General features: G+C 44.1%; 1 protein-coding gene across 6 annotated transcripts in view; it reads right to left on the bottom strand.

The window, feature by feature from the left end:
• Positions 1-235: 235 nt before the first annotated feature.
• SLC20A2 (solute carrier family 20 member 2) overlaps positions 236-20929 on the bottom strand; it is a 56103-nt gene continuing 35409 nt past the window's right edge. For 3 of the 6 annotated variants that reach the window (XM_083833131.1, XM_083833129.1, XM_083833130.1), the window contains exons 7-11: positions 20548-20751; positions 18504-19092; positions 7112-7297; positions 6315-6399; positions 236-1700 (exon numbers count right to left, since the gene is read on the bottom strand). In XM_083833131.1, the coding sequence (XP_083689257.1) occupies positions 1536-1700; positions 6315-6399; positions 7112-7297; positions 18504-19092; positions 20548-20751 (1229 nt within the window). In that variant the 3' untranslated portion in view covers positions 236-1535. Of the gene's footprint in view, positions 1701-5746; positions 5832-6314; positions 6400-7111; positions 7298-18503; positions 19093-20547; positions 20752-20929 lie in introns of all 6 variants that reach the window. The other 3 variants (XM_083833133.1, XM_083833132.1, XM_083833134.1) reach the window with 2 other exon arrangements.

The following is a 20929-nucleotide window of genomic DNA, read 5'->3' as shown; positions in this document are numbered from 1 at the left end:
AGCCAGCACAACCCCATTTCTTCCCTTTCCTTTCTTCAGCTTTCTAGGACTTTCTTTACACTTTTCAAATTCATTACAAATATCCCTGGCAACAATGCAGCGTTCTTGTGGTTGGCAACATGGACACCACCTTGGAGATGGCACGGGCCAGGGAGCTTTTCCTGCTTCAGTGCTCTTTCCCATCACAGCTGATGTGGTTGAATAACACTTGAAAAAACTGAGAGGCAAACAGTGATCGGGGCTGTTTATCTTTTTATTATAAATTTAGTATGAATGACCAATGGAAAAGTCACAATGGAGTACCAAGACCGTTTATCAAAATTTTAGCAGCATTTAAACAGTAATAGATTCCCAAACCTCCTCCAGACACGCCTTGCCCTTCACCTCCCACCCACTGAACAGTAACCTTCACTAAAATGTGCTTTCCGAAGCCGTGCAGGGATTTAGCTCGCCATCTCCCGTGTCAGTCCCCTGAGCTGCTGTGAAAAATCGCATCCTGAGCGCTGGCTACCAGCAGCTGAAACCCCCAGCCACGAAAGCAGGGCTGGGCTGGTTTCCTGCCCCAGGCAGCCCCATTCCTGGTGGATCACGAGGTGGAGATGGAGGAGACCGATGGTCCGTGCTGGTGCCAAGACTGATGGCAGGACAACGGGGCCGGGGCTTGTGGGGAAAGGAAGGAGGTGAGCAGTGAGACACTTCACAAAATGAAGTCTGTGTACTGCCAGCTAACATGGACGACAGTGTTCTGCCTACTAAGCAACAAGAATGAGTAGAACTAGCTTTCTTATGTGCTTTTTGCTTGTTTGTTTCATTTTTAGTTACATTAAGACATGAAGAGTACAATCCCAGCCTGGCTGCTGGTAGCTCAGTGAAAATAACATTAAATTAGAGGTGGGGAAACACAACACACACCCACACATGAAGACAACAATGTAATATTGGCAAGCTATTCCCCTGCTTCTTTGGTACTTCCTAAACTTTCTTATCCAAAATATATGAGGGAAATGCACCATTTAAGAGTTACTGTTTGTAAGTATTTACAAAGCCAGAACCGTTACGCTATGATACACAAAGATCAATATGATATGAACAGTTATCTTATGAAAAGCACTTATGCACATTTTGTTCCAGTATCTTAATAGCTTTAAAAAAAGTCATGTTATGCAGCCCTGTACCTCGCTTCTTCTGATATCAAATGGACAAGAAACATTTCCTAATCCATACTCTTCTTCAAAAGATTAAAAAATTGCCACCAAAATGATACACTATGTACAAATTTTACTAAATATTAAATTCTAGGCAATTATTTTCACCCCACTAATAATATAACTTAGGTATTGTTACCTACTATATGCATATATATTTCTTTAATATATAAGAAATGGCACCACATCACCATGTCACCAATATGACACATTGTTATGTACAGTAGATAAGAAGTTAGATATGGAAGATGGAACCTCTCTGACAGGTCCTTTCAAGGGAACGCTTCTCCCCTCGGTACTAGCTTGGCCACTTCCCCTTTTCCCAGCTCTTCAGACGTAAGGCAGGATACCGTACACCAGCAGCGCCATCACCCCGGCGCTGAACAAGCCAGCCACTGGGACAGTCACAAACCAGGCCAAGAAGATGTTGCGGAAGAGGCGCCAGTCGACGGCTTTCTTGGAGCGGATCCAGCCAACGGCCACCACGGAGCCCACCTTGGGAGCACGGGAGGGAGAGAGGAAGACAAATGTGAGGGGTACATCCCAGCGCCCCCAGCATGCCCGCACTTGCACCAATGCCAGTCAGCTGATACCAGGCGATGCTTGAAACTGGGGCACTGAGATAAAGGAGCCTCTGGTGACGATAAGCGCCTCTAGTCAAGCCCATCACTCTGTGCCCTGCGAGGAAACCCAGCCTTTCTGGACCTACCAGCAAGCAAAGCATCCAGAGCCAACATCCTCCCTGCATAAGAATACATCGGCCTGATGCTAGGGGGCATGCAAACTACACCGAGAAGTCTGGCTTCAAGTGGGGAATGGGTTAACCACCAAAATATCCAGCACTGCTACCAGGGCAGCTGGGGAGATCGGTATTTTCGATGATAAAACACACTGCAGTACGGGCAAAGCTATTTTCCCTCAAATGTGTTTTCAGTTCGTGAACTCGGATGTGAAACCAAGCATATTATTTTTTAGGAAAGAAATGTGCTGAGAAAAATGCCTCCAATGCAAAGTGATGCAAAAATATGGTAAAAACTTCAGAAATGCTTTCCCTTCTGCCCTGGAAGTGGCATTCTGCCATTAACAAACCTATGTATATCCATGCAGCTCTATTCAAAGCAGATGGTAAAGCAGCAAGAAACATGGAATGAATATTCAGTTTTGAACGAAATGAAACTCCAAGACACGGCTGGGCTTCTGTTCCCTTTCTGCAGCCTGAAATGCCATCCCTGCCTCCTCTTCCCTGCTCATTTTCTTAATGGGAGTATCAGTCCCTGCCTATAGATTACCAAGGGACTGATGTGCAGAGCTAGGGAAGTGATAAATGCCGGAGTGTGAGATAGGACAGGGACATCCAATCCATCTTTTGTTAATATCTATATAACTTCTTACTACTGCCTAACATTTCTTTTTAGAGATTAGAGTTCTTTGTTGAGGACCTTATCACTCACACGAAGTCAAATGCTCCTGTGATAGAACAAGAGAAAAATGACCTTGATATTTTAGGACTGGAAAGGCCTTGGCTTAAAGAAAGTGTGAGATGTCATTATGGAGGAGCAGACCCAATGCTTTGAAGGTCAGCTTCAAGACTGTGCCAAAGGACTAGTGTGAAATTCCCTGAAATATCATGCCTTACAGGAGGTGCAAATCTAAGGGAGTAAAACTAACATTTTTGGTTTGATTTGTTTATTGTTTTGTCTATAAGTTATAAAACTTGATCCAATAAGGAAATGTGCTAAATAATATTTAATCTGAATACACCGTGACTGGACAACGTGTTAGGCTGTGCCTAGCAGGTAGAGTGTGATGCCTGTGCCTTGTGGGAATCTCAAGAAAAAGCAGCACCTTGCCCAACTGAAAGGAACTCCCCACTTTTTGAGTATCTCAAAGCGTTAATCCAAGGAAACTGTTTTTTCCAGCAGCTTGGCTGTTAGGCTCTGCTTTATATTTTGCACGTTTTTAGCACCAGGCTGGCATGCTGCAACAAGGAGCATTGCTTTTTGAGCAAGCCTGCAGTCTACGTACGGTAATCTCTGAGTCCTTCCTGAAATTTAAAAGGTATCAGCAATGACGGCATTGGTAATCTGTTTTAAACATCATTAAAGTTTAGTTGATTAATAGTGATTCGGATGGACTAAAGGTTAGGAGAGTAGCTAAAACTTCAGTGTATGGCAACTACACCGGCTGTGGAATTTCAGATGACATCTACTTCAAGATTGGTCTGAATGAAACCAGTGCAGTTTGCCTTCAGTATGCTCTGCTTAGAGCAGAACGACAGGAATTACAGAAATGCATTCGGCTCCCTTATTCCTGTGCAATGATGCATCAAAATCATACTCAGACTATTTTAATTCCGTAATAGCAACACAGAGAATATTTACAACCCCCCCAAACAGTAAGAGCAAAACAGAGCTGACAGTATGACCTTGGCAAAGTTGCTTTTGCACACAAATAACCCTAACTCCTGCACTCTATCTCAGTATGTGAACACATTGACTCCCTTACAGCTGAGAAATGTCTGTTTCTAGATCTCACACTTCGTAATAAACAACAGGCACTGTGCATAAGCTTCAGCACTGACCACTTGCCTACCTGGGAAGCAGATGGGGTAGGTGTGCATTCACAGCACACCAGCTTTTCCATGCTAAACCTCAGGAGAGGCTGAACAGCCAAAACAATATTTCTGCTGATTTTTAAAAAAGGCATTTCTGTCTCAATGGCAACTGCTTCTCTGATGTGTCTGCAGCAAACTCTGCAGTGAAAGACATTTCCCCATGGAATGAATGACAGTTAATTGTTCCTTTCTGCTTTCCCTGGGCCCTTGAAGGAAACAATGAACACATCTATTATAAGTGCTTGCTTTATCTTTTGTTGACCAATTGGTCTCTCAACTCCAGACCTTGTTTTGCTGAAACATGGAGTCGGGTGTAATAACGTGACATCCTGGAACAGCCTAATCCTATTGAGAGGTGGATCTTCCCATTAAGAACATCCCATCTAATTATACATGGCAAACTGCAGGTAGCAGGCACAGCCTAACTGCATTAACTGCTTTTATGGAAGTGATTTTCAAAGAGTTATTGTGCCCTGCCCTTCAAAAAGACCAAGCCTTTAACTGTGTGGAGTCAATGAATACATTCTAATGCAGCCCTCTCATTAGCTGATGGCTTCCAAGAAATTTCCCTTTTACATTCAAAGTCAGTCTATTTGTCTGCACCAAAGTGTATTTTCTCTCTTCTAACAGCTGACAAAATGCTCCAGGCACACAGGGCGGATAATCAAAGCTGCATTATTCTCCCTGGCAAATTCTTCTTCTCGTTGGGCATTTGACTTACAGTCAGCTGAAAGGGAGGTGTTTTAGGGGTAGCATTTTCACAAGTGGCTCATGTTGTTATTATTTCTTCCCCTGCTCAAATCAGAGGAACCAGAGTTAGGCCAATACTGGGAAATGTGAACAGCCTTTCAGAACAGCCCAGGCTTGGCTACTGCTCAAAGGACTCTACAGCAGAAAGAAAGAAATGATTTTGCAACTGGGGAGCTTTCTGAAGAAATGGTTTTCACTAGAAAAGGCCAATTGAACTAACTCTGGGTGTTCTGCAGGATGTGTGCATTTCAAGACTCTTTCAATGTCACAGGCGAGCCTGCCTGGCTTCTCGCCACCTGCCTGCCACGCTGCGGGGCAGTGAGCCCCAAAATCCTGCACTAGCAGAGCTGGGAGAGCTCAGAGGCCCCCAGAGTGCAGCAGCAAATCCCACAGGATCTGACCCTGCTAGGGCTTGCTGGTGCGTCCTGAAGCAGAGGGCCTTGCAGCTCTGATTTCAGGGGGTCCTCCCCATACCCTGCCAGAAGGTGAGGCATACAGCCAGCTCTGAGTGCCCAAGAGTGCAAGCAAAGGGAAGAGAGAAGGAATACTTGACATAGAAATTTGCTGGGGAACCAAATTCCAAATGCCCACTGTGTTCTTCTGGCATTGCAAATGTCCAAGCAATCTGTGTTGCCTACAAGCCCTACACGTTTTCTCCTGCTGCATATGACACAATTAAATTCTGCTCTTAACTGAGCTTATCTACAATTCAAGCTCGGCTTTTAAAAATATATACATACATATATGCTCAAAGAACAAATTACAGGGGCCAGATTCTGTATTATAATGCACAAAAGTGAGGATGAGTTGGTTTAAAAGAAGAGAGACATTAAAATATTAGCGTAAGGATGTAACACTGTTTTTCATACAAGCGGCTGTAAACTACATGTAACCTGGATCACAAAAACTACAAGCCTATGTTATTTTAGGAAGTCTATATTAGTTCAATACGATCAAGCAAGGATCAAAGACATTCCACACTTTTGTGCAATTACTTGTAACTCCGATTTTGCTCAGCTGCACTTGCTTTAGATGCAGTCCCTGGTGTTTTGCAATCACTGTCTGCGTGGTGCATCACATAATGAAGGCAATCTGCAGCAATCGGTATCTCTTGTATTTTGTTATGGTTTGTCCTAGTGATGTGATTTACTGATGGGATCACTGCAAACTCCAATACCTTGCAATGGGTGGAGCTTATTGGAATACCCACATTTGAGGCTACAAGTACCGTTAGCGCACACATTACTTCAATGCAAAATCCACTGTGAAGAAATAAAAAAAAAGACAGATGGAAAACCTGTAGTAAAAGAGTTATATGCAGGAAATCCCATGCCATGCACTTATCAAGAAAGTGAAGTATAAATGATGAATGGTGCGCAGCCTCTGAACAAGGGAGAAACGCTACACGACCAGGTTCAAATGGCACCGTCGGAGGGAACTAGGCTCTTCATTGCCACATGCTCCTGCAATTGTTTGCTTTGAAATTGAGGTCATGTGTTGGTCAGTGATGTTTTTCTTTAACCACTGCTAAGGAGTCCATGCTCAGCTGGATGCCTTGCCCAATTGCAACAGCTTTACCGTGACAACTCCAGTGCATTTTTTTAGAAGCCTGATTTTTTTTAACGGCATTTTCCCCTCTCCGTGTTTCCCTTATAGAAACGGGCCATTATCCACTGATCCGAGCAGCACAGTTTAAAGTGTACAGTCCAGACTGCCCTGACTGCAGTCTCTCGGCGAAGGCATACCTTGCAGTGTGTAGTACTGACAGGAAGTCCAACATTGGAAGCTACCACAACTGTGAACGCCGAAGCCAACTCAATAGTGAATCCACTGCGGGAAGCATAAGAAAACACTTCACAATCACTCTTTGCATCAGCTCGGACTGATACCATGCAGTGTGCCAAAGTCTTACCCGTTTCTTCTTCAATCGTTTATCTCCAACTGATTTTTGTCACAGAAATAAAGTTAAGAGAACAAGGAACTGCTGAATAATGGAAACAGTACAGGCTAGTCACCTGCAGTAAACCGGCAGCAGGGCTCATTGCATCAGGAACTTTTGTTAGTCTATGCTGCAGTGAATCATGCCTAATTAGTGATTCAGCTAAGCACCAGCAGAGGTCTAGTATGCATCAAGGACAAAAATTACTGTAATGAATACATATGTTTTTAATGGTCTGAAGCATACTGGGAAAGCCATTGTATACTCGCCACTTCCACAAGCACCTCCTGGCATGTTAGTTAGGGCACCAGCAGAAGACTCTGATCACGTAGACTATGCCTCAAACCCACTCCATGTTAGTTTACAAGGATATTTTTTCTTTCTTTCTCCCTCTTTCTTTTTTTCATCCTTTCTTTCTTTTTTTCATCCTTCCTTCCTTTCTTTCTTCCTTCCTCTTTTTAGAAAGATGCAGAAGTCGAAGCCAGGTTATCATTAAAATCAAAGCACAGCAAAAACAGCAGACAGAAAAAATACTAGAGCAGCAGTTTCCCAGACTGGTTCACACACAAAGTTCATACAGCGTTACAACAACTGCGCACCTACCTTGATGGTGTGATTGGAGTGAGGTCTTTACCCATGGTCTGGATAACTCTTCTACCCCAGACCCAGAGACCCACGCAGATCCCAACACCTCCATAAAACAGCAGCCAGACAGGAGTTGACGCCTCTTGCATGACACCACCTTGCTCGTAGATCAGCCAGAGCGCAACGAGGGGACCAATCGCATTGCTGGAGAAACACAAAAACATCGCCTGAGTTATAAAAATACAGGTAATTGCCTTGAATGGGATTTTTTTCTGCATGATTTTTCTCCATAGTGCATGCAGCACTGCTCTGAGTTGACCTTACAGGCAAAACATTTTCTCACTTCTGAAGACTGCAGCACCGGACTCTTATCGTGTTGCTTTTTCAGATGTCACTTCACCACTGATAACTGTACTAAACACTGGAAGCAATTTGTCTTTAACAAATCATTTCCTGAAATGTCAGAGTTGGCAATATCTCATATGTCTGTTCTGCAACAATAAGCAGCGTTTTCAGTGCTGTGTTGAAATTATCTCAAAGGTTACCAAATCAAGAGCTCTTCACCTGTAAAATTCAAGTCTTAAATGATCTCCTTTGGTCAAAGAAGGAAATTAACAAAAAAATTTACCATCCTAGAGAAGAAGATGCAAACGTTATCTAGTCTGACAACCTGCATCTTTTGGAGATACGATCAGAATGCATCCAGGAAGGTGACTTAAGTCCTCTCTAAAGGCACTGCAGAGCTGGTTGGGCTGGATCAGAGAAGACTGCTTGGTGATGCCGAGCTGGTGTAAGCTTTTTTCACTATCCCACTGCTGCTATCTAGAAATACACGGAATGTCAGCAACACTGAAGCCCCCACTCCTCAGGCTGCTCACCTGATATTGGTGCCTTACTCACACTCCAGAGCCTGGAGGCAGGCTTCTGACTTTGCTTATTCCAAATAAATCATTACATTTCTCGAAACGAGAGAGGGCAGAAAAACTCAGAAGCTGGCAGACAGTTACTTTAGAGGCTTAATTACTAAAAAGCAGATAAGAACTTTGTCATCACTTTTTTTTTTTCAGTTCTTTTGCTAAACTGAGTGGCTGCTTGTCCTGCTGAACAGCATTTAGAACAATTTGTAAAAGCATGAAGAGCGCGGCAGTGCTGCAATCATGTCTAAATAACAAGAAGAGCAGAGCAAACCTGTCCAATGTCATTCAAAATGTTTGAACACCAACAGGAAGCTCCCCTCTTTGTAAAATGATAATGGAGAGCGGGTGGTGGCGAACGCCGCGTGCAGGACTGACAGCTATGCTCGCCTTGCCTAAATTTAGCCACTGGTCTCGCTCCAAAGCACACAGTTGGAATAAGGGCCGTTTTTAACGTGAAATATTGAGTGTGGCATGTCTGAGCAACACGACACACTCCTTCCTTTCTCCTGGTTTGTGAGAAACCAAGCTCCAAAACCCCAGGAGTGCTCCTGGGGCACAGTGACCAGGAAGGCACGTTCCCATATAAACACACACAACAACCTTCAAGCCGCAAGGCAAACAAAAGTACTTGAAAATGCTCTTTGATATGAAAAGAAATTAATAATTCTTAAAGATTTTGAGGAAACTGCTGGAGATTAATTAGTGAGCTAACATGAATAATAAAATCCAGTGGGTTTCAAGACACTGGATAGCGTGATGAAGAACTAAATACACTTTAATTAAAGAGTGATTTCCACTAGCAAAAACACTTGGTCTGATACTGTGCTTGAGTATGCATTTGATTTGTTGAGTTTTTGTGAATGTGTGAGTGAAGTGATGATATGTGAAAGGTCCTTAGTGGCTGAATGGAAGATTTTTTTTGCTTTGAAGGAAGAAAAGATACTTGATCGAAGCATTTCTACTATTTAAGTTGACTTGCAACTTCTTGGCCAGCATTTGCAGGTGCAGATTAAATGACATGCATGTTTTCATGCCTGATTGTGCATGAAAAAGATGAAGCCAATTCAATGTACCTTCAACTCATGGGTGCCAAAGGCAGCTGAGAAAGAGAGCAGCTAAAACACTGATCAGATGAATAAAGGGAAAACTGATCACCCCTTCTTGTAGTGTTGTACAACATGGGGACAACCTCCCCATTGAAAATAACAAGTACCTTTGGAGCAAGTCCAGGCACTGATTCCTAACTGTTCTGAAGAGATTATGTATGGATATTTGTCAGTCCTAATGTAAATGGGAAGACAGAAAAGGATTCAAAACCTACAGCAGAAAACTATGCTCTTTTGTACCAAAATCCAGTTTTAATTATTTGCAAATGCTACACCTCTGTGAATCAACTAAGCTTAATCCTCTAAGAAAAGGTTATTTTCTTATTGTGGCAACACCAGGCTGCTGACTTATGCCTAGCCCTAGAGGATCGGAGTGCATCATGCTGCCAAAAAGATCAGAAGAGATCACAGATCACACCACCCCACAGAGGGGAGCACTTCTGATACCATCCCGGGATGGAAAGAAAGCAGAGGAGCACTGGATCAGTGCATACCGAGAAAGCTCAAAAGGTAATTAACTGTATTTTTATACATGGGTATCTACAACACTGGGTATCTATCTGTATCAGAGGGACATTTCTCCTCTCCCTGTAAATTGTGCTCTATGTGGCTTAAACATTTGGCTCCTAGGAACAACTGCATCTCCCAGTCTGAATACCTGCAAGAGGCTACCAACAACCAGCAAACTGGCAGTGCCTCCAATCTACCACCTGCATGGCTCTTTGGGAGGCTCCTTCAGCTTCTGGGCTTGTTCAGTAGGTCCAACCCCAGGGGCTTGTGGCATCAACACTTCCTACACCAGCAGGAAACAGCCCTTGAAGAAGCCATCAGTCCTGTCCCACCACAAAAGTCCTGCCAAGACTAGGATCTTGGTACCGCATGCACAAATATTGCCTTTACCATGTGCACACAGCCATCCTTGGAACTAGAAGAATTCATCACTAGAAGACAACCGGTCCCATAAGGAGAGTAACAGAGGGACAAGACATCAGTAAAAAAGGAGTTGTTAGATACTTTGCTTTAAGACCTGTTGTGGTGAACAGATGTCTCCTACAGTTGAGTGACTAAGCAGATGAACCACAAGGGCACTGGCTATACTGGGATGTGGTTTGCAAAATATTTTGCACGAGTTCTGTCTCATTTGACTCAAGACACGATCAGCAGGAAAGCAGACCTAAAATCTTCCAAGCGTTTGGCCAAGACTCATTTCACAAGTATTTTTAAGTTGTGATTTTCTCTTACTCTCCCACTACAGCTCTTTTGCTTGCCATAACCAACTCATCTTCATGCTGGAGTCCCATCTGGAAAAGTCTTATTTGCAGTAGTTTAGAGGGAGAAGATAAAAAAAATAAATCCTGAGATGGTCATCTAGGGGGGCTGGGACCCCCGTCTGCTTCTGCCTCTGTAAAGATGCCATTAGGTTCCTATGCAGCTGAAGTGCTTTTGAGCACATTACTGCATTATTTAGCCATTCGGTTTAAAAGCTGAGACGAGCTCCTCTTGTCACGCTACTACTTTAGTTTCATACATCTAATACACATTTTTCCACTGAGCACTTGCCATTGCAAGTTAATTGTATGCTGAATTTCTAACACATTATGGCGACAGAAGCCCAGCTCCTGACTCTGTCATGAAGCATGCCCTCCATGCCCAATATTTTTTACCATCTCTGCTGGCCCTGGCTGCTCGCAGTGCGTAGCACCGTTCGCCATATCCAGACGCATGATCCAGGATTAACAGCCACCTTCGGCAGCGCTTGCACTTGCAGACACGGGTCACTGTGGCGCGGTGGGGTGGCTTGGACTGTATCTGAAGTGCTTGCTGACCCTCCTGGTTATTTTGCTAGCTTTCTCGGCTAACATAAATTGGCATGACTTCTCTTTTCCTGCTCGTTTGTGCCAGCTGAGAATCTGTCCCAAAGCATTTATAAAGCTGTTGTGAAAGACAGCACTTGACAGTGCATCTGAACTATAAATAGGGTTGGCTTCTTCTCTCCCCTGCGAGACAGATAGTATTACCAACAACAAAAAAAAACATTCAGCTATCTTGGGACAGGCTTAGAAATTACCAGTTTGCAATGCACACACACGCACACGCATGCGAGTAGAGATTTTTATGTCCTCTTGGGTCACATGTGCAGGTCTTTCTTTGTAGGAACAAGGATTACAACTTTTTTAACTAAAAAGTAAGATTTTTTTTCAGTAGTGGAAGGACGCCATCAGTTGAGTGCTCTGTAAATCACCAAACCTCAGGCAACTTGCCATAATATTTTGTGAACTAAAAACATTGCTATTACCTAGCTACTTATCGGGGGCAGAGGGGATAGTAAGTTGCTACAGACTGTGTGATGATCACACTTTGATTCTTTGCTACCTGAAACTCAGATTGTGTTTTTGCCCCTTTTTTTCCAGTTGATTGAAAGAAACTCAGCACGTACATTACCACTGACTCAAACTGAAGTACAAGCAAAATAACTGTCTGAGAAATCTATATTAAACTTCCAGTATTACACATACAGTTACAAATTCGTCAGTCATTCAAGTATTTTCCAAAACAGGATTTCCCAAATGACAGCAAACTGCCCTCTGAACTTTCCACTGGGAAAATACATGGGCTGATATTTCTGTCTTTACTGCAGTCACGCCTGGAGACATCACACAACCGAGTAAGGGTGCAAGGAAGGTATGCCTGTATGAACCAACAGGAAAAAATACGTCCTCATCTCCAGTGATCTCAGATTATCAAGAGGGGGCTCTTGCTTTTATCCTGGTTTCTATAGCCTACAGTTTTGAGATATTGTGTACACCATAGCGCAATAACAGTGTGACACAGCTATGGCCCATAAAGTACAAGCTTTGGGCGTGTTATGAGTCATGAAGACTACATATTTCTTCCTGCAGCTCATTGCTGTGTGTTGTAACTGATGGCCCTGAAACTGTAACTCTCTGCACATCCCAGGAAAGAGCAGACTACATTTTACCACTCACCACAGCACAGGAATGCACATTTCTGCCATTCCCACCTCTTGGACAGGCAGGGTTGGTAGAACTACCCAGGAAGAAACGCCTCTCCAAATAGCACTGAGCTGCACCACCAGCAGGGACAAGCCATTCCCAAAAACGCCTGTGCAGCAAGGAGAGAGCCCCTGGTTTCTTTCTGCTCTTCTCTTGCTAGCCTGTGTGGCAAGAAAGTGATGGCACAGTTCAGGTGGCACCTACCTGAGCACTTCAGGACACAAGATTCACATCTACTGAGGAGACTGGCTGCATTTGCAGGAGGGACTGCTATCAAAAACTGAAGAAATCAGATTTCAGGCTGCTCTTGGTAATCGTAATGGACAGATAAGCTTCCTAAATATGCTAAGTGATCTTGAATACAGCTCTCAGGCAGGAAAGAAGAAATATTCATTTTGTAATCTGGCCTTATTATAGCTCCCATAGACCCCTTACTCAGCCAGAAGACCGAATCCCACTAAGCTCTCTGTGTGCAGTGAGGTACTGACAATGTTCTGGCCCTTTCTTCCTTTCAGCCCCTTGTATTTACTCTGGGAAGAAGGGAGAAGGTGAGTCCCAGTGCTGCTGGTATGCTCTGACCCATAACTCCAGTTAAGCGTGTAGGAAGGTGAAGGGAGAAGTTTCCTCTCGCTGTATATTGGGCAAACAGGTATTTTCTAGTTTCACTTTCATCACTTCGAATATCAGTGTCTTCCCTATCTGGTAGCAATTCAGCTTCTAAAACACTGAAAGAATATTTAGAAATATATAAATACTAAATACTATTACTCTAGGTCTGAAATAGTTTTAATTCCATCTTCAATAACATAACCTGAACCATCTGGATAATACAAGAGTTGTTCTTTGTCAAGCCTGAGTCTGTGGTGGTAAAGTCCTGGCAGCCACCTCTAGCATTGCTGGCCAATTCCAGCATGGACAACCTGCCCGAGATGCCAGAGGGATGCCCGGCTGGCTAACCAGTGCCTTGTGCTGGAGCTGCCCAGGGTTAGCCATACATTTTCGCAGTTGCTTGGATGTGCTGTGGGGCAGAAGCACCATTTGCTCCCAGCTTTCTCATTCCTGACCCCATAGCAAAGCACAGGAGATGCTTATGGGGCTGTCGATTCTCTCCAGCATTGCCAAAATGGCCTGACAAACTCCCCTGACTTTCAGGAACAGCTTAATTCAGGCTTTGGTATGCAGCGTGAGCCCTACAGCTTCGGCAGCTCTCCCACTGCCCGCACCTATACAGTAACTCTGTAGGCTGCTGTGGTTGCGGCACCGAGCTGTGGATCATCGGGATTCCTGCTGAACAAACCTGTATTTACAGAAAACAAGCTCAGTCCAGCTCAGCCATAGGTGCATATAATCCCCGATGACCAACAAAGCCCAGCCTCTCTGGAAAGCTGGCTCTGAACAAGCGTTTAGGAAGCTGGCAGCTCTCCCCCTGTCACGCTCCTGGCCCGGGGCTTTTATTTTCCATCCTGCCCTTTTTATTCTCCCGTTGCCCTTGCGATGACCTGACGTGCTCCCTTTGTGCTTGGGTGCTGAGCCAGTGCGACCTGCTCGCTCGGCGCCACTGATTAAATCCAACAACAACATTTTTTCAGAGGTTCTGTCCCAACACATTTCATTGGGATTTTAAATTCTTTAGATTTCATTCAGCCCATGTGCACCGGAGTGTCACAAGGCTCTGGGCCCAGCTCGCTTGGTCCCAGCCTTGGAAGGGCTCCAGCATCCTCCACCCGGAGCCACCGAGGGCTGCAGCAGGCAGGCAAGAGGGGATGGTCTGAACAAAGCAGTCACCCAAATAAGGAGCTTCCATGGCTCCCTCTTTCTTCTAACACACAACTGCACCAGCCTGCATCCCCGTCGCTGTCGGCTCAAACACCAGCCACAAACATCAGTGCCCATAGCAAAGATTGCTGGTATTGCCTCGATGCTGAAAGACATCTCTGAAGAGACTGGGGTCTAGTTAACCTCATATGCTGACTGAGTTCTGAACTCAAAGGCAAAATCCTATTAACTCTCCCTAGTCCAGGGAAAAGGCCTGGACAGTGAAACAAGGGAAATTCCCATATGATTTTTTCCCACTAATGTGCTATCCAAACCATCTGAGGTACTTCTGCTCCATCAAGAGTTTCAGAGCTGCATCATGGCCCAGTCCATGCCATACACTACTGTCTTGTGTTTAAATATGTTCTAAACCTAATCAAACATTTAACTACCTGCAGCTTGAAATCGTTCTGTTAGGTTTTAATTTTTCTCTCTCTGTTCCCCTGATCTGCTCCTGTCCCTTCCAGGGATAGCAGCAAACAGCCTGATGGAAAATAAACAGAACACGTGGGAGGAAAGACAGCTCTGGGACATGGAAGGAAAATGGAGGAGACAAGTCCAAAAAAAAAGATGTGGATGAAGTAGGTGTTGCCCTGAATGTATGAGTGAGGAGCTTAAAACCAAATGCGGAGGAAAGCTGGATTTTAATGACATGATTCAAGGATGAGAAAGAATAGGAAAGCAGCAGCAGCACTTAAAATGAACAGAAGGAAGGGGAACGAGGGAGGGAGAGGGAAAAAATAGCAGTGCTCGGTGGAAGACGGATTGCCAAGGATGGCTTTCTCACTGAAATGTGGACAGAAAGATGTGCTATTAGCTAGGTTCTGCTGCATTATTTTTAAGATTGTACAGTGCCTCCTGAGCTCTGCAGATCCTTATGTGACTTGCTGAGGAACCGAAAACAAACTAAGAAATGTTTTGCTCTGCTAGACACAGACTGGCAAAATGTCTGTGCTACATAACCCACAGCATAGATATCTGCATCCCCTGAGCGTTGTATCAACTCAGCCTTTTTATCATACAGAGTGGTCTTTAGTTTTTAATGTTTAGCTGGAACTAAGTACAATTGCAGGGATGGGTTCCTTTGCAAACCGGGATCAGATCTCACACCCATGGCTGTCCTCTTGCATTTCTAGCAGGTCTGACAAAATTAAGCTAACTTGTTTTTTCAGTTTTGCAATTACGTGAATTCAGCTTAAAAGAGATCTTGGAATAAAAAGCATTTAATAAAAACATATGCTTGCTAGCAAGTTTGGTAAGATCACACTGACAGAAGTAGAGATCTGCAAAACACTAAATAACACGAATTTTCAGGAAAGGATATTGCCAAGGCAACAAGCCAGTCCAAATGGAGAATTCTGGGGAAACTAGGCTATTGATGCAACGAATCATACTGCACAGAGTCTAAACCTTGTCTTTCACTGCTCCCAGCTCCTACCAGTGACCAAAAGTTGGGGTTGTTCAGCCTGGAGAAGGGAAGGCTCCAGGGGAACCTTACAGCGGCCTGCCAGTGCCTAAAGGGGGCTACAGGATAGCTGGGGAGGGACTCTGTGTTAGGGGGTGTACTGACAGGACAAAGAGAAATGGCTTTAAACTAAAAGAGGGTAGGTTTAGTTTAGACATTAGGAAGAAATTCTTCCCACAGAGGGTGGCGAGGCACCGGCACAGGCTGCCCAGAGAAGCTGCAGATGCCCCATCCCTGGAGGTGCTCAAGGCCAGGCTGGATGGGGCTTTGGGCAACCTGGTCTGGGGGGAGGCGTCCCTGCCAGCGGCAGAGGGGTTGGAACCAGACAGTCTTTAAGGTCCCTTCCAACCCAAACTATCCTATGATAACTCCAAATTCGATTTCTGAACAGACTACATCCTTACAGATCACTTCTAACAATCTCTACTACCCTTGTCTGTGACAGAAAAGGCAAGTGATGCTTGCGTGAATATGTCAGACCTCAAGGAATATCTGTAGACATCATCTAGAGGGTATAAAAGAGTGGCAGGGGCACTTACTGTTGTAGGCTGCAAACTTTCTGCAATGGTTTTCCCTCAGAAAAGGAACAAAGGAAAGCCATTTGTTTGCTGTGCAAGTTAGAAGCTCTGCAGGACTACTTGACACATGAGAAATCTCTGCATAACCAAGTGCTGCCTCCTTGGCATGACATGATGAACGCAGTGTGTTTGGATTTCCGGTGGGATTTTGGCAGGGTCCCTCAGCCAAGGCCCTTCAAGAAATTAAGCTGCCGTGGGATGAAAGGCAGGCAGTCTCAAAAAGGCAACCTGGAAGAGATGCAGAAAGCGCAGCAAGAACAGGACAGTTCCCTTATAAGCATCAGTTAAACAGATTGGGATTCCTCCTTATGGGCAAAGAAATAAACAAAAAAAAAAGGGGCTCAGAAAGCAATGGGACAAAGTCCTGAGATAAAAAGCCATCAAAATAGAGCTGTAGACAAGAAGCTCTGGAACATACATCCCCTTGGCCACAGATGCTCGGAGTACATGAGAAGAAATATTGGTGCTGTTTGTCCTTCTCCGTATGTTTTTTCCCCTTGGCACCTGCTGTTGGTTACCACCAGAGCTTGGGTACCAGCCTCCCTGGGTCTTTGCTCTTGCCCAGTATGCTCAGAGCAGAAGTCCTGACCAGCAGAGAACATCCAGGAAAAAGGAAAGTCACAATGGTGCCCTCTGATCCAGAGGGAAGACATAACTGTGTGAGGGCATCTTGGACTTCTTCCCAGAGCCAGATCCCTGTAATGAAGAGAGTAATAACAAGAGCGAGGACAAGAAGGCTCTTCAGAAAGCATTATTCTGAATTCCCAGGACACTGTATGGATGGGAAGGGCAGAAACATGTTTTTAAGTGTTTTTGAGATGAGCTGTGAGTTAAATTGGGTGGCTGACAACAGCTAGGAGCAATAACCGTTCTCGCTGTGTGGGACAGTGTTTGCCCAGATGCCTAAGGAGGACTATGAAAGCTATGAATGCTGTAAAGCCCCTCTGCGACTGCTGAAACCGACACCAGCAGCACACAGCTAAAACTGCAAGAGTTCAACAAGAAGGAGGCTCAGCACGGCCCAAGCTAACCCGAAAGGATTGCTGCTTCTACAAGGAGTTCCTCTGAGCACACCACCGGAGGGGGACTTCAGCACGGTACTAAAGTGGATCAGTGCAGGCTTGGGAAGAGGCACTCCAGCCCAGTCCTAAAGGAAAAAAATATGCAATTTTTCCAGAGGAAAAACACACAAACCAGCCTTCAGCCACGTGCCACCAAGAGGGCTGGGAGCAACGCGGCCGTGTAGATGAAGTGATGTTGAAAGCAGGTGAGCAAAGTGAGTGCAGACAAGGAAGGCAAAAAATGCTCCACCCTGAGCCTACTTCCTCAGTCCTTTGATCAAAAGTCCTATACATCACAGAATAAAAAACAAAAAAAAAAGAGGGAAAGAGGTGGTCAAATGAGTGAAATGTATGGATGTTTCTCTGACAGGGTATGACCAGGCAATGGAGGGCAAAGAGGTGCAGATAAACATTTCTAAGACCAGCTCCAAGATTTTATCAGCTGATTCAATACAAGCATGAGGAAAGACTCTCAGAGGACAATCCTTTTCCCTTATTACTGGGAAACAATGTTAATGCCACAGGGTTTAAGGACAGACACACTTAAGCCAAACGATTGAGGGATGAACTCACTGGCTTCCTTTGTCATAAAAAGGAGTTATTCAGCAGTGACAGCAGCTCTGGATAAAACTCCTGCCAGGAGATGGGAATCTTCTTAACTGGGCACTGAGGAGATTCACCATAGCCCATGTCCTCTCTCTGCACGGGCCTCAAGAACATGCCCAGGGCTACTAGGGGTTATCTCCCTTTTTTTTTTTTTTTTTTTTGGTAAGAGAGCTGTGGCAGCTGGAGAAGTTGTATGTGGAGTTTATAAATTTCAAAATAACTCCAAGGCTTGTTAGATTTTCTGGGCTATTTAGTGATACACCATCTCACATTGTCCTCGACCCTCCTTGTGGCTGGAAAACTCAAAGCAAAAGCTTCAGCAAAGGGAGCTTTATAAAAGCTGGAGCAATCCAAATGAAGACATTCTTCACACACCTCTTCTTGCCATGCAATGTGATGAGAGAGAAAATTCATCTAATGATAAGAATAGCCTAAACCTCTCATTTGCTGATAGTCTCCAATCTTGTAGTTAAAATAAGCTGTGAACTCTGCAGGGCAGGGACCATCTTGTTTGTTTTCGCAGTGGTCAGCAGCCAGGGCACCGATCCCTGGGGGACTCTTAGTGCTTGAAAGCTTGCCACAATTAAACCTGAATTAAACTAATTACTCCACAATAACTTAGCAGAGAACAGAAAAGATGTTACCACTGAGAAGAAAATAAACCATCGACTGAGCAGCCGAACTCCTGAGAAGCACCAGGGACATCAGCGTAACAAGCTTTGCAAAACACAGCACTAATTATCATCTGCCTGTACAAGTTTTCTGACCGGCCACATCCCCAAGCTGTCAAACCTTGCTCCAAGATGTAAATTATAAAATCGCTGGTTTGTGAGATCTCACCCTCTTACCTGACATCATTCCCTCCATGGGCAAAGGATCCAAAACAGGCTGTTAAGATCTGGAGGAAGTGGAAAAGTAGATGGACCTGAGACGTGTCTTTCTCTTCCTTGTCCTCTTCCACAGGATCTTCTGGGGGCCGGTTAGGATCTGTGAGCTCAGAGGCCAACTTCATTTCCACTCCACCTTCTTCGGCCTCGATCTCTGCCTCAGCCACTGCATTGCAATAGCTGGAGTAGCTGTCGTAGCGAACTCGTTTCTTAGAGTAGGACACTGTGTCTCCCACTAACTTCTCACTGTCCTCCGGAGTGGATGTATCTGCTGCCTTAAAGGAGGAATGCACAGGCATGCCACAAATAGCAGCTGTGTAACAGGTATAGCTGTTGTTGCGTCGTAACAGTTTGTAGTTGTTTTCTTGAGTGGGCCTCTCGTCGGTGGCCCTGTCCAGGTGCATTTTGTGTAGCAAGTCTTTGTATAAACCTGAGTCCTTGTGCACAGTGTGATAGACGTGGCCGTCGCTCCTCACCTGGCCATCGAAGCTGAAGGTGCCATTGGAGACAGGTGATTTCACAGAGGTGTGCGTCATAGAAAAGGCCCTTCCTAAAAAAGGCAGAGATTTAGAGTTGTTACTGCTCTGAAGTGCGACTTGGTAGCCCCCTCCCACTTCACAGGATGATAAAATAAGTGTAAATGACTAAAACAACAGCCATCCTAGGGTACGGGACAAAGAAGATTAATTTGCAATACACACTTCAAATAATAGAAGAGTCGATCCACTGTGAAATAAATTCTCCCATCAAAAGATGGGAGTACACCAAAAGAACAAAAAAAGTTTTGTTCCAGCACTGGGTCTCCCACAGACATGCAGAAGGACCTGCAGCAAGTCACTGAGAACCAGCTGCTCCAAGGTGATATTTGAAGCCTAAATCCTCAGTTCTTTGGAAAACTCACTTCTGTAAAAATTCTGGATTATTGTAAAATAAGCTCTTCTTTTTCTCAGATTTCGTCTGCTTTGGATATGCATACTAAGTATGTCAGAAAAGGTGGTCTTACTGCAATTTGATACTGAATATGAGGTCACTTTTCAAATGCACCTATATTTAAGAGACATTTGCACAACTTAAAAATAATTTTAAAAACAGAAAACAAAAAAGCTCACATTCTGCAGAAGTATTTTCTCAGCTATACAAGTACTTTACATATTTTATTTCTATGAGCATGGTTATTCCCACTGTATACATTTAACATCACTGAATGCTGTAGAATCTGTACCACAGCTAAGCTGGTATTTCTGAAGAAACTCTCTTTACCTCCTGACTCCCCACGTTTCCACTGTGCAACATTCACAACCGTTTTAGCTGGTTTTGAAGTGGAAGCGTGCACTCAAAGAGCTTCCCATCATGACTTATTTGATTTTGTGAGAATCAAATATTTACTAACCAAATGATGGGGTTGTGTCAGTAAATGCTACCAGAGTCAACGGACTGCAAGTGGGTGGCAGGGGGGGTGATCCCACCACACAGAACAGAAAGAACTTTATGCACGCTAGCATACTTCTCATGAATATATTTTCAGAAAACAATGCGTGAGATTTTTCTAGTGGACATGCTCCAAATGGTCATACATTTGTCAACTAAAACCCAAATCTTTTCATCTCCTGTGGGAACACTCTGGTAATCTTTGTGGCTGAATTTAACCTTCATACATCAGCTGTTTGTGTTCTCTATACTTTTCCATTGCTTAAAAGGACAGAAGTACCATTAAGAATATCAAGTAAAGCAGAAAGGAAAGTAATTTCTGCTTTCAGCTGTTTATAAAATGCACATTCAGACGAAAAAAATGTAATTGTTTACAAGTCCTTTCTAGAAAATGTCACTTGTAAACAAGAATATTTCTCAACAAGTGGTGAAGAGGGATTAGAGATGGAAATTCCAAACACTAACTCACTACTTACTGTTTACTCACTACTCTGTTTACTACAGAGACCTACTTGCTGCAAGAAACCCTATCAAAACAAGCGGAAGATAAACCCTCTGCGTTGTCTTAGTTTCTTACCATATGGTACACGTGGATGGTTTCCATTCGCAATAGTATCTGATGCCCCGGCAGCTTCTGTTGCTGAGCCAGTAAGAGGAATTGAGCTCTCATCAGATGTTTTGGCACCAGGAAGCTCTTTGAAGACTGGTGTTTCTTCATCTTGAATTTTATCAAGACTTTCATCTGATATCCTTGACAGTGCAGCATCTTTCTTTAACCGGCCTAAGGAAACAACAGGACTGTAATTTTAAACCCAACCTCTCTGTCTCGCTGCTTATGTTTCCAGTGTTTGCATCAATGGCATAGATCCATGTGGATACAATAGCTTGGCTTTGTTTCATACACATTTTTTATTTATTTCTAACACTTAACTTCACTAAATTCACTTGAGAAAATGCTA

Source organism: Anser anser (genome assembly GCF_964211835.1).
Source record: "Anser anser genome assembly, chromosome: 4".
NCBI classification, from domain to species: Eukaryota; Metazoa; Chordata; class Aves; order Anseriformes; family Anatidae; genus Anser; species Anser anser.
The sequence above is the reverse complement of the archived record's forward strand: the minus strand, read 5'-3'. Positions and strand labels throughout refer to the sequence as shown.